The sequence below is a fragment of the Rhamphochromis longiceps genome, linkage group LG14 (genome assembly GCF_057381845.1).
Source record: "Rhamphochromis longiceps isolate RC_006_pf linkage group LG14, R_longiceps_female_GT1.1, whole genome shotgun sequence".
NCBI lineage: Eukaryota > Metazoa > Chordata > Actinopteri > Cichliformes > Cichlidae > Rhamphochromis > Rhamphochromis longiceps.
In genome coordinates this window covers 13,749,058-13,764,143 of record NC_140570.1, presented here as the reverse complement: position 1 = coordinate 13,764,143, position 15,086 = coordinate 13,749,058, and the positions used below count along the sequence as shown (strand labels likewise).

The window sequence follows — 15,086 nt, the reverse complement described above, 5'->3', positions numbered from 1 at the left end:
GTTTGCCTACCGGTGGTGGTCAGAGGGCCCGGTGGCGCCAGTGTCCGGCAGCCTTGCCTCTGTCAGTGTGCCCCAGGGCAGCTGTGGCTACAATGTAGCTTGCCAATGTGTGTGTGCCTTAACAATGGCTGTCAGGAAGCCATTGTTAAGGAAGTGAAACAGGGAGGTCAGGAGAGAGGCATAACAGTGAGTGTTTACGACTGTTGAACTGGGGTTGCATTTCAGCCAGTAGTGTTGGTAATCTCACCAAAATAGGTGTAATTATGAACTCAGAAAATACCATCATGTTTTGATCCACTATTCAGTACCACGTGGAAAACATCTAGTTGACAAAAAACATATTGGACTCACTCATTGTAAGACCATCAGTCATGGATGGGCCTCCCCAGAGCCCGAACCTCAACATTATTGAGGCAATGTGGGATCATTTTAACCGAGAACACTACACACAGGCAGCCAACATCCAAAGAAGAGATTTGAATGTCCTTCAAGAAGCCTGCAGAACTATTCCTGAAGACTGCTTAAAGAAATTAAAAGAAAGTTTGCCTAAGAGAGTTCAGAATGTGTTGAGAAATAAAGGTTGACTTTTAAACTCGCTAGAACTGTACTAATTCTGTTTTTGTCTTATATGCTGTTTTTTCAAATGTATTTTCTTGAGAAATATAAAAAATGGGAGCGCCTCAAGACTTTTACACAGTATTTTAAATATACTTCTTAAGATTTAATTATTTTATGTTACCATAAAGTATTGAGGACATTCAGTATTTCAAAGATTAAACTTTTTCCTGCAAAATGAGAAAGTGAAGCAGAGACTAGTCAGTGTGCGGTTCCTTTGGGACGTGGATAATTCCTGGTAAACAGTGCCCTCTTCTGTCTCTATGGAGACAAGACACATGCTAAACCTGCTAGCATTGGCGCTAGCATCACCCAGCTGTTTCATCCATTTTGTTTAGCCTAGCTAAGCTGCGTGTATTTACAGTGCGGCAGAGATGGATGACGGCGACGAGCCAGGTTTAGTCCTCTCTCACAATACTTCGTCGGGCTCCAAGTCGGGTGGGGACAAGATGTTTTCCCTGAAGAAGTGGAATGCTGTAGCTATGTGGAGCTGGGACGTTGAGTGTGACACTTGTGCCATTTGCCGAGTACAAGTAATGGGTGAGTCCAAGGAGCTAACGGAGCTAACTTGGCTACTTGTACCTTTAAAACCCGAACGGCCCGGCGTGTGGAGGTACTCTAACATTGTTCTTCATTTTCAGATGCGTGTCTACGATGCCAGGCGGAAAATAAACAGGAGGACTGTGTTGGTAAGACCCTGCCAGCACTGACATATTTATTAGCAGCACAGACACTCGGCAGGTTAATCTATAGAAAAAAGGGGGAAAAAAGAAGAAGCTAACAGTAGCTAGTTGGAGCTGTTAGACAAACTCGTTGAGCCAGGCAAAATACAAGATAATAACCTTTTACTTCTTTCTTTTAAAATATAAAGCAGAGATTTTATATGACAATTTATTAGCATTTTGATATAAATATAAGGTATCAAAGGGCACCTAATCTAATCCTTGGGGTGCTATTTTTGCATGGTAAATGCCTTTAATGAATAGGACTGTCGTGTTTTGTTTTTAGCTTATTGTAAATGGTTTTTCAATATGTGCCACTTATGCTCTGCCTTTGTGTTTCAGTTGTGTGGGGAGAATGCAACCACTCCTTCCATAACTGCTGCATGTCCCTGTGGGTGAAGCAGAACAACCGCTGCCCCCTCTGCCAGCAGGACTGGGTGGTTCAGAGAATCGGCAAATAAGCTGCACATCCAGGTGGATTACACCTGCGTGCACCCCAAAGCGGTGACAGACTTGGCAGTGATCACTGCAGAGCCTTGTGCGGAGCCGCTGACACCGCAGTTGTCCTCCTGCTTATTGATTGCATGTTTTCAGTAGTCCCGGTACCAGAGGAAGGACAAAATGAAAGCTGCACAGACTGGTTACTCATGGAGCCCTGAAGAAGATGGATGAAATATGTTGAATTGTTTGGTCACTTGTTAGCTTTACATTGGTGTCTGTGGTGGTGTTTGGCACACCTTGAATATGTGACCCTTTTCTCTTCTTTTAAAAAAAAAAAAAGACTGAAGATCTGTAATATGTGGGGGGTTTTCAGTAAGAAGTTTGAATAAACTCTGTATGATATGATATGACTCACTGAACACTTTATTAGGTTTAGATGCTTGTTATCATCATCATATCTAGGCATGTAGGTGTAGTCTGTGATCTACAGAAATTCAAACAGCATCAGAATGAGGAAGAAAGGTGAAGTGATTTTGAATGTCTCATGATTATTGGTGGCAAACAAGGTAATCTGAGTATTTCACAAAATGCTAATATTCTGGGAAGATTTCTTGATGTCAGAGGAGTTTGGTCAGACTGCAGAGTATGCAGAAGAGCATCTCTGAATGCAGGTGCTGAACCTTAAAGCAGATGGGCTACAGCGGCAGAAGACCACCACCACCTTCTGTCAGCTAAGAACAGGAAGCTGAGGCTCCAGTTCAAACTGGGTGATGACAAAATGTTGGGGGAAAAAAAGTCCCCTGTTCAGATGAGTCTCAATTTCTGCTGCGAACATTCAGATGGTAGGGTTAGAATTTGGTATAAATTATAAACTGTATTCATCCAGTTTTTCATGCTATTCTGTCCATAAAGTAAAAGAGGAAACAGAAAATCCAGTCATGTATAATCTGAGGTTTTAAAAAAATTATATTCAGAATTAGTACACATGTTGGTTGTTTTAAAACAAGCAAAGATATTAAAGTGAGTCAAGGTGGCGTTTAAGTCTTCAGACGCTTTGTTAGCTGTTGGGAAAAATCAATTCCTGAGCTGCTACTGAGCCAATTATGACTCATTTAGTGAAGACTATAATAAAGTTATAATAAACCAAGTGTGCATACCAAATTGCATGCACATATAGCCTTGTCAGTGGCATTATACTCTCATGAAGAGTTCATTAACTCTACAATAACTTGTTAGGGTCCTTATCAGCCACCTCATCGTGTTATACTGGCAGCCCAATTACTGCACACAGTCACTTTGTAACTCCTATGAATAGACCAGGATAAAGCCTCTTAAGTTCAAACCACATAAGTTGCTTTCCCCGTGTGCCACATACGAATAAACCCTTAGCCACCAACAAATCCCTAAGGACGGTGGTGCTTTTAAGGACTCAAACATGCATGGCCCAAGAAGTGAGGGATGCTCAGGATGCAGGTGCTCAGTTGAGCGTAGAACTTGCAGATGGGTTAACGTCAGCGTTTTAAGTTCATCCACTGCCCGCTGGTGTGCCACAGGATCCATCCAGCATGGGTGACCTGCTAGGATTGGACAACTTGGTGGCCAACACCACCTACCTGAAGGCCCAGCAGATCGATCGCAACGAGCTGAGGAAACGGAGACTCTCCCTGACGCTGCCCAAGCTGAAGAAGACCTCTGCTCTCCAGGCAGCAGAGGGAGAGATGTACGAGTCACTCTGTGAGCAACAGCCTATCGGGAGCAAGCTGTTCCAGCAGTTTCTCCTGACCTCTAACGACCAGTACGCGGCTGCTGCTGAGTTTCTGGATGAGCTGAGCAAGTGGAGCTTTGCCGAAGATGAAAAAAGAGAAAAAGCCAAACAGACGATCCTCGCCAAGTTCTGCCAGTCTCAGTCTACGGGATTCCTGTCCTACTTCACCGAAGAGGATGCTGAAACATGCAAGGACTTATCAGACAGTAACTTTGATGAGGTGATTTTGGACCAGCTGAGAGAAGCCACTAGAGAGTTCCTGAAGGGAAGACCTTTCTCAGAGTACCTGAAAAGCCAGTTCTTCTACAGGTTTCTGCAGTGGAAGGAGTACGAGAGGCAGAAGATCACTGACAAATACTTTTATGAGTTCAGGACTCTTGGAAAAGGTGGCTTTGGTGAGGTGAGTGCCAAAAACATTAATGTCAGAATAAAAGTGTTTGGACAGTCAACGGATTTTCCTGCTACAGCCCAATAGCACGAAAGTGCGACTCACATTAGTGAGGCAGGCTACTAACTTAAATAATCCCCCTAAATCACCTCTACAGAATAATGTTATGTCGTACAATTTATTATTGTGTATTATATTGTATCCTTTGTCTTGTCTTCCTCACTTTAATCCTAAATGGTGGCTGCCGCTCCCCGAGGCTTGTTCTGGAGGTTTCTTCCTGTTAAGAGGGAGTTTTTCCTTCCCACTGTCTCCAAGTGCTTGCTCATAGGGAATCATCTGATTGTTGGTTTTCTCTATGATATTGTCTTTATCTTGCAACATAAAGCACCTTTAGGCTGTTGTGATAGCAACATGGCTAGTTTGTCCTTTAGAGCAGAAAGTAGCTCAAACATGTTTCATATTGATTTGTCATAAATTTGTCCGTCAGGTGTGCGCGGTGCAGGTGAAGCACACGGGCCAGATGTACGCCTGCAAGAAGCTGGATAAGAGGCGTTTGAAGAAGAAAGGCGGTGAGAGAATGGCTCTCGTGGAGAAGCAGATTCTGGAAAAGGTCAACAGCCTTTTTATCGTAAACCTGGCTTACGCTTACAACAGCAGACACCACCTGTGCCTGGTAATGGACCTGATGACTGGAGGAGACCTCAGGTTCCACATATACGACTTAGGGAAGAGAGGCATACGGATGGAGCGTGTGGTTTACTACACAGCCCAGATAACCAGTGGCCTCCTGCACTTGCACAACATGGGCATCGTGTACCGTGATATGAAGCCTGAAAATGTGCTGCTGGATGGTAAAGGACAATGTCGCCTGTCAGACCTCGGATTGGCTGTGGAGCTGTCCAAGGGCAAAATGATCTGCCAGAAGGTGAGTGTCTCTAGATTAGCCTTGACTTTCAGTGTCAGATATGTGCAGGATCAGAGGCTCTCTGTGGTTTGTGCAAGAGTAAGAAATTCTACTCTCCATACCAGAGAATCTCTTGTTTTATTGTCCTGCATGGCCACCCCAATGCTTTGTATTATTTTTCTGCTTCACTAAGGAAATCCTCACTGACATTAACACTGAATTCTCTCACAGTGTGTTCACCTGCCATTCCAAGGAGCTTACCAGGAATAGATTTATTGACTCCCAGTCCTGCTCAGGCCAACAACGAATAAGTGCACAGCCCTGTGTAACCCAAATGAATCTCATTAAAAGGTGCCTGACCTCATCCACGGTTGGACGCTGCGTAGCCTGAGAAATGTAAGGTAGAGGTAGAGCAGGCCTCCACTCACTGGATGAGTCTCACAAGTGCCTATTAAAGCAGGCATGGTCACATACAGCCCACTTTGATCTGAGGTGTACAACTTGTGTTGTACAAAATGTAAAATGAAAAAAAAAAGGGAAAGTAATAAGCAAGAAATATATGTTGGCAGGTGCAGGTACAGGAGGACTCAAATGCCAGTGTGTAAAAAGAGGTTTTAGGTCTAGTTTTAAAGGACTGAGTGGAGGGAGCAGATTTGACTGTGAGGGGAACGCTGTTCCACAGTTTGGGAGCAACCAAAGAGAACACCCGGTCTCGTCTGAGTGGGGTCGTCTGATCAGAAGCATTCGATCTGCTGACCAGAGAGTTTAACTACTCGTTTATTTATTTAGTTTCAATATAAGTAGAGAAGTTCAACTTCAATCACATGTCTTGGTTTTTCTACCTGAAAAAGAAACGCTGCTGTAGGAAATGAAATCTCTCTTTGGGCTTAAATTTGTAAGAAATGTGTAAGATTACAGAAAACTGTGTGGTTGTTTAATTTTTCAGACAGTCTTGTAATTTTAAAATTCAAAGCTTTAGTTCATTTACAAAAAAAAATCTCATTTTCTTTCTTTATTTACTGTGGACTGAATAAAAAAAAACTACAATCTATAGAGCAGATATTGAAAAAACAGCTGTCATTTAATAATTTAGATTAGATGAAACTTTATCAATCCCTCGGGTGGGTTCCTCCGGGAAATTCAGAAATTCAGTTATTTATCGATTATTTAATTACATTTCTGCAGTAAAGATTGCAAATTTATACCCTTTTTCCAAATTTTCCAAAGCCATCCAGTGGGCCAGATTGTAGTGTTTACCAGGCCGATTCTGGTCCTTGGGCCTTACATTTGACACCCCCGCTTTAAAGGATCATCATTTTCTCTTTATCTTGTTTTGGTGCATTCTAGCATCTTCATTTTTATCTTGATGTTTTATTGTTTTTTGTTACATTCAATTAAACAGAAGCTGTATATCTTATCCAGCTTCTTCTTGTTGCAGATAACTGAAATAATTATTCAAACTATAAATGATTTGTTGGAGTAGATTATCATGTTGACGTTCATTCCCTGCTTTATAATGGTTTCAGAAAAAGGTCTTTTTTTAACCCTTGTGTGGTGTTCGTATTTTTGTTACTCAGCCAGTGTTCATGGGTCTGGTGGACCCGCTAGAGTTTTGGCTTTCCAAATTAACACTATCAAACAATTTTATGTTAAATTACTCAACAGATGTTTACTTCATCCCAATTACAAGACATATGAACAGCAAACATGGTTAATTTTTTCCCTTTACCTTTGTTAGATCACATTTATGAATTAATGTGCTTCTCGTTTTTCTTTTATATAAAATGTTATAAATAAATCAGTTATAATCAAGTGGAGTGAGTGGAAAGACACAACACATTTACACGTGAAAAAATAATTAATTGTTTAATTTTTCTTTTGAAAAAAACTGAACACGGGTCTCACAGACCCGAACACCATACAAGGGTTAACAGTTGTGTCTTTTGGATCTCGGACTTTAGTATTTCTGGCTATCAGAGACTGCTGTCTGTCAGCTCCACAACCAGCTCTTGAGCAAAATAATAAATACTTAAGTGCCCTAAACCTGCATTCTGTTCAATGGCCAGCAGGGGGCAACTCCTCTGTATGCAAAGGAAGTCAGACCCACAGAAGCCTTTGACAAAATTGTAACACCTGACAAGACCGTCAGTGATGCAAATATCTCATTAGCCGATCATTAATGCATTTAGACACAGAGAGAGAGTCAATGTGACTAGGGCTGGGTATCGTCACTGATTTCTAGAATCGATTCAATTCCGATTCACAAGGTCCCGAATCGATTCGATCCACGATTCGATTTAATTCGATTCGATTTAAATCTGGGAAATTTTGACAGTCAGAAATATTATAATTCAGATCAGTACATTTACATATTTTTGTATCAATAAAAAGGAAGCTGACACACGCAAGACTTTATCAAAGGTGTAAGCATCACAGCAGATGCCTTTGTGTCAAAGTAGCTGAAGATAAAACACAGAAAAACATGAAGGTGGTTTTCCTGGCCTGGGATTTTATAAAAATATTCTGCAGTACATCAAAAACGAAAGAAAACCATTAATCAACATATGAACATTACCTCTGAAGTTACAGAGGTTTTATTAGAGACACGGTTAAGCGTTTTGCATTTTGAATAATTTTAAAAAGTTTAAATTTGTTCAGTATTGAACAGCAGAAATGAGGTTTTCTTTTCGGAAGAATGTAAAAGGGAAAAAAAACAGCGGCCGACAGCGCTGTAAACAACGGTAGACTTGTGCGTAACAAGCAAGCGAATAATGAAGAAAGGGAAACTGTTCTTGAAGTACACAGAGAGAGAGAGAGGGCGAGAGAGAGACAGAGAGAGAGAGAGACAGAGAGAGAGAGAGGGCGAGAGAGAGAGAGAGACAGAGAGAGAGAGAGGGCGAGAGAGAGAGACAGAGAGACAGAGAGAGAGAGCTGTGCATCGCGGTGGAAGCAAAACAGTAAAAGTCAGAGTGAATTCATGACGATGTTTATGTGAATCTTCTTTTGCTGCTGGTTCGGTCAATATTGTTTGGAAAGAGATCAAACTAACAGCTTTAGAATCAGCGCATAAAGGGCGTGAACACAAAGCGCGGACCCGCCGACAGATCAGAATCAGTGAGCTGTCGGCTTTCAGCCCCGACCGTGTCCGTGCCGTCGGGTGAGAAAGGCGACATCTAAATGATTCTGATCCGCGGGTCATGCTGTGTGTTTAAGTCTTTGTGCAGAATCCGTGTTCCTGCTCTCATTTACTGTCTTAGCTGTTTGGTGGTTCTTGAAATTTTGTGAGATGTCACCAGAGATTCTGGCATTTCGGGCAAAATAAATTTATATTAAAAAAATCGATTCAGGATTTTAATTAATCGATTTTACGTTATCCAAGCCATAATCGATTTTAATCAATGAATCGATTATAAAAACCCACCCCTAAATGTGACCTAGTGAAGTTCAAACTGAGCACCAGAATGAACAAGAGAGGTGATGTAAATAAATTTGAATGTGGTGTGGTTGTTGGTGCCAAACAGGCTGGTCTGAGTGTTTCAAAGGCTGTTGGATCTGCTGGGATTTTCCCCACTCAAACATCTGCAGGGTTTGCAGAGCATGGTCTGAAAAGAGAAAACATCCTGTTCTCAGTTCTCTGGGTGAAAATACTTTGATGATGTCAGAGTGCCCCTCCTGTCAGCTGAGACCAGGAAACTGGGGCTACAATTTGCATCAGACCAGAAAAACATTTCCTGGTCTGATGAGTGTGGAGTTCTGCTGCGACAGACTTTGGTGTGAAGGACATGAAGCCTGGATCCATCCTGGCTTGTATCAACCCAGATAGCAAGGAGACGTGGTTTCAATGTTTAGTCAATATCAGGTGATTCCATTGAATCAACGATGAAATCTGATGTTGACCGAACGTCACTCTTGCACCCTTTTTTAATATTGAAACAACGTCATGTTTTGATATTGAATCACTCTTGAACAGCTTGTACACTTTGGGCCTTTATGTGCCTATCAGAATCATAAATTGCTAAGGAAGCAGCAATGTTTTGTCGCCTTTTGTTAATTTCCTACCGTGATTATCCATTTCCCCCCATTTCTCCCACCCCATACTACATTCACACACCTCAGCAAATGACTGACAATTCTTTGGAGCTTAATTTAGTTGAATGCCACAACAAAATAACCCAAAAACCTGTAAACAATGAAAACCTAAATTCTCTTCTTGTGCCCTCTGTGTGTGGTCAGGCTGGTACGACTGGCTACATGGCCCCTGAGGTTCTGAAGCAGGAGAACTACCGCTACTCTGTGGACTGGTGGTCCCTGGGATGCAGCATTTATGAGATGGTGGCCGCCCGCTTGCCTTTCAGAGACTTCAGGGAGAAGGTGCAGAACGATGAGGTGACTCGCCGCACCCTGGAGGACGAGTGCAAGTTTGAACACAAATCCTTCGATGCTCCCACCAAAGATATTATCAGCCGCTTCCTCAAGAAGAGGGTGGCGCGTCGCTTTGGGTGCCAGTAAGAAAAACACTGAAAGTTTGAATGGTCTAGATGTAATGGAGCGAAGTCGCCCGGCAGCAGAAAAAGTCTCACTTCCTTTTTTTTTACTTATGAAAACATGCCATGGCTCTTGGTGTGGTTTTTACAAGAAATGGGACCAGGAAGTCTTTAATAAACAGAAATAAATATTTCAGCATTCTGAGGAGAAACAGTGTAGTGTAGGTTCTCAGCTCATGTTTGTCTTAAGCGCTTGAAACGAATGCAGCTGGATTTCTTTTTGCTTTTTGCTTTGTCCCCTCTCATCAAACAGGCTTCCTCAGTTCTAAGAACTGTCCGACATATTTAACCCCTGCTTGTAGATTTTCCTGCGCTCACTTATCCAACACCAAATCCAGTCAGTTTACAGAACTGAGGAAGTCTCTTGAATGAGAGGTGAAACATCTCCACGAACCAAAGGGGCCTTCATAAGAAGCACTTAAGACAATCCTGAGTAGAGACTGCTCGATTTCGACCACAAATGATAGAAAAAAGCATCAACGTGAACACTGATGAAGTACTACAACCACACCAACACAAGGGGGCGCTAAATTTGTTCAAAAAGGAAATTATTACCTGAGCGAAAACGAAGGCACCGACTTGAATGTGCTTTGATTTTTATTTTGTGACTTTCAAACTTCTCTGCTTCAGTTTATTTTTATATTTTTAACTTGTCGTCTTAAGTTCTCTCCAAGCATCACAACAAAGGGAGGGTGTGTCCTCGAAGCCTTTCAGAGGAACTTTGTGACCATCAGCTCTGCTTTTGGTCCTCTCCAGCAGCTCCATGTGACAAAAATGTACTTTGTGTGATTCTTTACATTCTCCAATTATAAAAATTTGTAGCCTATGAAACAAATTTCATATGTTTATATTTATATATTGGATGCATAAACGTTCATGGTCAGTCCTGAGTTTCCCAAGGAGCCAATGAGAAAAGTTAACAACAGAGCACGAACAGATTTTTTTGCTTTTCCTGCCAACACAGCTGGCTGATCTGCAGCTGGACCCATTTATTTTTCTACTTTTACTATTTTTAAAGCCATTCAGCTGCTCTGAGTTTTATTTGTTAGCAAAGAAGGCTATTTTTAATTCGCTTCATTTGCACAAACTTACAGAGCCGCTTATAGGTATAGCTTCATAGCGGCTCTGTAATTACATAAATGCAAGAAGAACATGTGTTTATTGTATTGACAGTGAAACTTTAGGTCACTGGAGTTACGTGTTTTCAATAATTTCAATTATTTAAACTCCTCAGTAATGTGTCACCTTCATTATAACCTCTGAGTCAAGATAAGTGCAGAAAGGTTGAAGCTGGATGGAGTGGTGTAGAATATGGGTGTAAAAATAAAAAATCAACAGAAGGGGAAGCGAGGCAGATGATTCTGAATGCGTGGCAATAACTTCTCGTCACATATTTCTGACATGTTTTGTGTTAATGGACAAGGCATTTCTCTGAATGCCTCAAAGTAACACTTCCTCTTAATCCATCACCTTTAGAGGCGATGACCCACGAAGCCACGAGTTCTTCAACAGCATCAACTTCCACCGACTGGAGGCGGGCCTGCTGGAGGCCCCCTGGGTGCCAAAGCCCAACGTGGTCTACGCCAAAGACGCGGACGAGTTCAAGGACAACTCTGACATCAAGGACGTCACGTTTGACACCAAGGATGAGAAGTTCTTCAGGGAGTTCAGCACGGGCGCAGTGTCCATGCAGTGGCAGAAGGAGATGATTGACAGCGGCGTGTTTGACGAGCTGAACAGCGCCGCGGTCATCCAACGCGACCGAGAGACTGCGTGGAAAACCAGGCTGTGCATCCTTTTCTAAGCACACTCACAGGAGGAATTTTGGACACTTGAATATGCACAGATGTCCTTAAATCGAAGTGCCTTCAATTATGTGCCTCGGAAACCTTTTTACGCGTGCCCTTTTTCCTTAACCTCAGTACATTTCCCCACATAAATAATTTCATTATGCAGCCACAGCCAAACATAATAGGACATTAGTAGCTGCAGTAAAATAAACTTGCAGTATTAATGCCCAGATGGAAAACATGCTGACATTGTACTGCAGCTGCGGCTTTATACTTTGCCCTCTGTTCCCGGTGAGACAGCAGATCCCAGCACCTTCATAGTTTCCATTACATCACTTGGCAATTTTTGGCAGGCAGCTGTTTACGTGTGTTTGTAAACAAGCTCCATAATGGCTGTGTGTCATCACACTAATGCGCCACCTTTCTATTAGTGGCCCACGTTTCACACGGGACCTCTGAAGAGCCCTTCTTCTTTCCCCCTCTGATGAGCTCCTGCTCAGGGTCGCGCTGATGAAGTCTCTCAGCGCACCACTGAGCGCCGCCAGACGCTCACGGAGTTCGCTCAACCTCCCGCGGCACTCATCATCATCATCCCCATTATCCCGCGCTGCTTTGGTATTTACAAGCACTGGATGACTCGTTCACTAATTTTAACGACCGAGGGAGACAAATTGTCGTACATGCACAAAGTTTTTTCCACTTGAGAACATGTTAACATAGATTTTCTGGCACCATCGAGCCAACGCCAAACCCCTTTACAGCCCCCTCAAATCACCCTTTGTTTATGCACAAACCCCTTGTTACTGTGCTCAGTGCACAGCAACAACAACAACAAAAAGTAGGCTGTTTGAGAAAACCTTTCACACACAAGTTGCCTTTAAGTCAAGTCAAGTCAAGTCAAGTCAACTTTATTTGTCAATTCTGCCACATGTACAGGACATACACAGAATAGAAATTGCGTTACTCTCAAACCCTAGTGATTAGAAAAATGCAAATAAAATAATTAAAAAGTAAAAATTTAAATAAATACAATACAATTTTACGTATAACAAAAAAAAAGCTATGCAATATACAATATACAATATTCAAGTAAGAAGGCATAGTGGTGCAAAATAGGCAAATAGTGCAAATGGGGATTTAGTAGTGTACGGTAAGAGATAGTGTAACAACAGAGTCTTATGAGGTCCAATGCTTAAGCAGTCCAATGCTCCACAAAGTGACTGGAGCAGGCCAGTGAGTGCGTCAGAGAGTGAGTGTGTGTGTGTGTGTGACAGAGTTCAGTGAGACCATGGTGGAGAAGAGGGGAGAGGGGGGCAGAATCGGGAGGGAGTTTAGCTTCCTGACAGCCTGATGGATGAAGCTGTCCTTCAGTCTGCTGGTCCTGGCCTGGAGACTCCGCAGTCTCCTCCCTGACGGCAGCAGCTTGAAGAAGCTTTGCATTGGGTGCGTGGGATCAGCCGCTATGCAAAGGGCTTTTTTAGTGAGACGGGTGCTGTAAATGTCCTGGAGGGAGGGGAGAGAGACACCAATGATCCTCTCTGCAGCTCTCACTATGCGTTGGAGGGATCTATGGCAGGACGCATTGCAGGCTCCAAACCACACAGTGATGCAGCTCGACAGGATGCTCTCGATGGTGCCTCTGTAGAAAGTGTACATGATGGGGGCTGGAGCTCCTGCTCTTCTTAGTTTGCGGAGAAAGAAGAGACGCTGCTGTGATTTCTTGGCCAGTGCTGTGGTGTTGTACGTCCAGGAGAGATCCTCTGTGATGTGCACACCCAAGAACTTGGTGCTGCTCACTCTCTCCACAAACGCTCCGTCAATGGTCAGAGGAGCATGTTGGGTGTGCATTCTCCTGAAGTCCACAACAATCTCCTTCGTCTTCTCCACATTCAGAGAGAGATTGTTGTGGAGAAGACGAGGATCCATAGTTTCTTCTGATTCATGACTGAAGACTCAGGTTGAAGTAAATCAACGGACTGTTACTGCTAATCAATCGTTGCAGAGTCTACTGTAGCTTCTGCTTGGAAAACAGCAGATTTCAGGGGGGCAGGTTTGGCCTTTAGGCTACCAGAATCCCCTAGGTGTCTTATTTTTGACTTATTTTTACTTATAAACTTTTAAACAACTGCAACTTAAGAAAAGTGGTGGGCAGATTGATCCAGATATCGATATTCTAGATACCAATGCTGGTATTGGTATCCGACCAATACTGGCACTATAGAATCGATACTTTAGTTTTTGAAAATGAAAAAATAAATTCCAAAAATGTCTGTGAATGTAATAACCAACAGAAGTTGACCCAAACTGCTTTAAAGACAGGCACAAGACAGTCTCCAAAAACATTCAGATTTAAAATACATAAAAAGCTAAAAGTTGTGTTTTGTTGTGTAAAATAATTATTGTGGAAAGTAAAAATCACAGTGATTTAGTGGTCATTAAAATGTGCTCAGAATTTCCAAATTGATGCTGATTGTTCTCATTAATAATGGCACGCTGCTCCCCTACAGAAGCTGGCTTTATAGGTTAAAAGTATTGGTACTTGGTATTAGTATATACTTAGTATTGGATCAGTACATACTACTACTGCAGTATCGCACACCAGCAAATAGAAAAAACATCACAATAACTAAACAAAAACAAAACAAAAAGTTTCACAAAGCACAACGGAACAGTTTTTGGGGAGACAATAAGGTGATGGACCAGACGCGGATGTGACAAGCTAACAGTAAATAGCTAATACCAAACATGTTTCTACAGTATTACATGAATCATGTGACTAAAATTGACACGCATCACAGCTCATCTGTCACGTTATTCTGTCCCCGAAAACATTTCCGTTGTGTTTTTCTATCTGCTTCTGTTTTCTTAAGTTGCAGTGCATTTGACCTCTCAGGGCCACCGTACCTTAGTGCCAAACAATGCCAATCATGTTTTGTAATGCATTTCTGAACACAGAAATGTGCTTTTCTTGCAGTTTAGATGATATGCTCTTGTACTTTCAACAACATATTTTGGTTTGCAAGGATTTTATGGATCATCTTTTTTGCTACTGATGCTGGCAAACCTTTTTTTTTAACAAGCTGTGATGAAAGAAAATAAAAGCAAATTTCCAAAAAGCTTGAGTGAAATAAAGTTATTTCCCTGTCCTCCTGCCGCTGATGATTTCTGCAAACAAGTGAGTCACAAGAGCGATGACATGTGAAGTTACAGGTCGAAAGCTACGCAGTCATTGTGATTATCCTCTTGTTGCTCATCTCACGGTTGCAGATCTCATCTGTCATCATTTATCCAAGCAGCCCGGTGTCGATCTGAAAAACAGAGCTTGTGTCTTCAGTTACATCATGTTGCTTCAATATTTGATTCGGATTGCTTCATCTGTCACTGTCAGCGTAACCCTCCAAAACAAAAAACAAACCCCTCAGCACGTTTAGGTAATGAGGGACACATAAACATGTGTTGCGCTAATTCCTGCACGGGCAGGGGAGAGGCAACCTTACAGGGCGGAGGAGTGGCCCCCCCTTCACGCTCCACTGTCACAAGATTAGAGGGTGCTTCAAGATGGAAATCGTGGCTGTGAAGGCAGAGTGGGGAGTCCACTGTGGACGACGTGACGACAAGGCAAACTCGGCAGAAGGTCGCCAGGAACATGTTTTTACCAGGCGCGTACAAGCTGCTGCCAGGGTTTAGTTCCCCACGGCCCAGCGCTGTAATGCTGCCCTCCAATTCACAAACAGCACAAACAACTCTGCAACACACACACAACATGTACTATAAAACATTTGCACTCAGGCATGCAAATACACACTGGTGCACGCACCTTTCTGCATCTGTAGCACCGATTGTGCAGAAGAAGATGTGCACAGATCCCACAGAAGACTTTCACGCACTCTCTCTCTGATCCACACACACATACACAC

At 42.6% G+C, this 15,086-nt stretch overlaps 2 protein-coding genes across 2 annotated transcripts; both read left to right on the top strand.

Moving 5' to 3' along the window:
- The first annotated feature begins 941 nt into the window (after positions 1–941).
- Positions 942–2,183, top strand: rnf7 (ring finger protein 7). The gene is made up of 3 exons (XM_085381085.1): positions 942–1,155; positions 1,257–1,304; positions 1,680–2,183. Exons 1-3 carry the CDS (start codon positions 990–992, stop codon positions 1,796–1,798), a joined length of 333 nt encoding a protein of 110 aa, XP_085237211.1. The 5' UTR covers positions 942–989; the 3' UTR covers positions 1,799–2,183.
- Positions 2,184–2,315: 132 nt separating this feature from the next.
- Positions 2,316–12,444, top strand: LOC146653775 (rhodopsin kinase grk7-b-like). Its single transcript, XM_085381083.1, has 4 exons — positions 2,316–3,943; positions 4,419–4,856; positions 9,069–9,340; positions 10,856–12,444. The coding sequence occupies exons 1-4, from the start codon at positions 3,344–3,346 to the stop codon at positions 11,181–11,183; spliced, it is 1,638 nt and encodes a 545-aa protein (XP_085237209.1). The 5' UTR covers positions 2,316–3,343; the 3' UTR covers positions 11,184–12,444.
- Positions 12,445–15,086: the final 2,642 nt, after the last annotated feature.

Bases quoted from the DNA above. Each gene is read 5' to 3' on its own strand.
- rnf7 (XM_085381085.1), top strand. From the start codon at position 990: ATGGATGACGGCGACGAGCCAGGTTTAGTCCTCTCTCACAATACTTCG. The intron at 1,156-1,256 runs GTGAGTCCAAGG...CTTCATTTTCAG, and splicing joins TTGCCGAGTACAAGTAATGG to ATGCGTGTCTACGATGCCAG. The intron at 1,305-1,679 runs GTAAGACCCTGC...TTTGTGTTTCAG, and splicing joins TAAACAGGAGGACTGTGTTG to TTGTGTGGGGAGAATGCAAC.
- LOC146653775 (XM_085381083.1), top strand. From the start codon at position 3,344: ATGGGTGACCTGCTAGGATTGGACAACTTGGTGGCCAACACCACCTAC. The intron at 3,944-4,418 runs GTGAGTGCCAAA...TTTGTCCGTCAG, and splicing joins GAAAAGGTGGCTTTGGTGAG to GTGTGCGCGGTGCAGGTGAA. The intron at 9,341-10,855 runs GTAAGAAAAACA...CATCACCTTTAG, and splicing joins GCGCGTCGCTTTGGGTGCCA to AGGCGATGACCCACGAAGCC.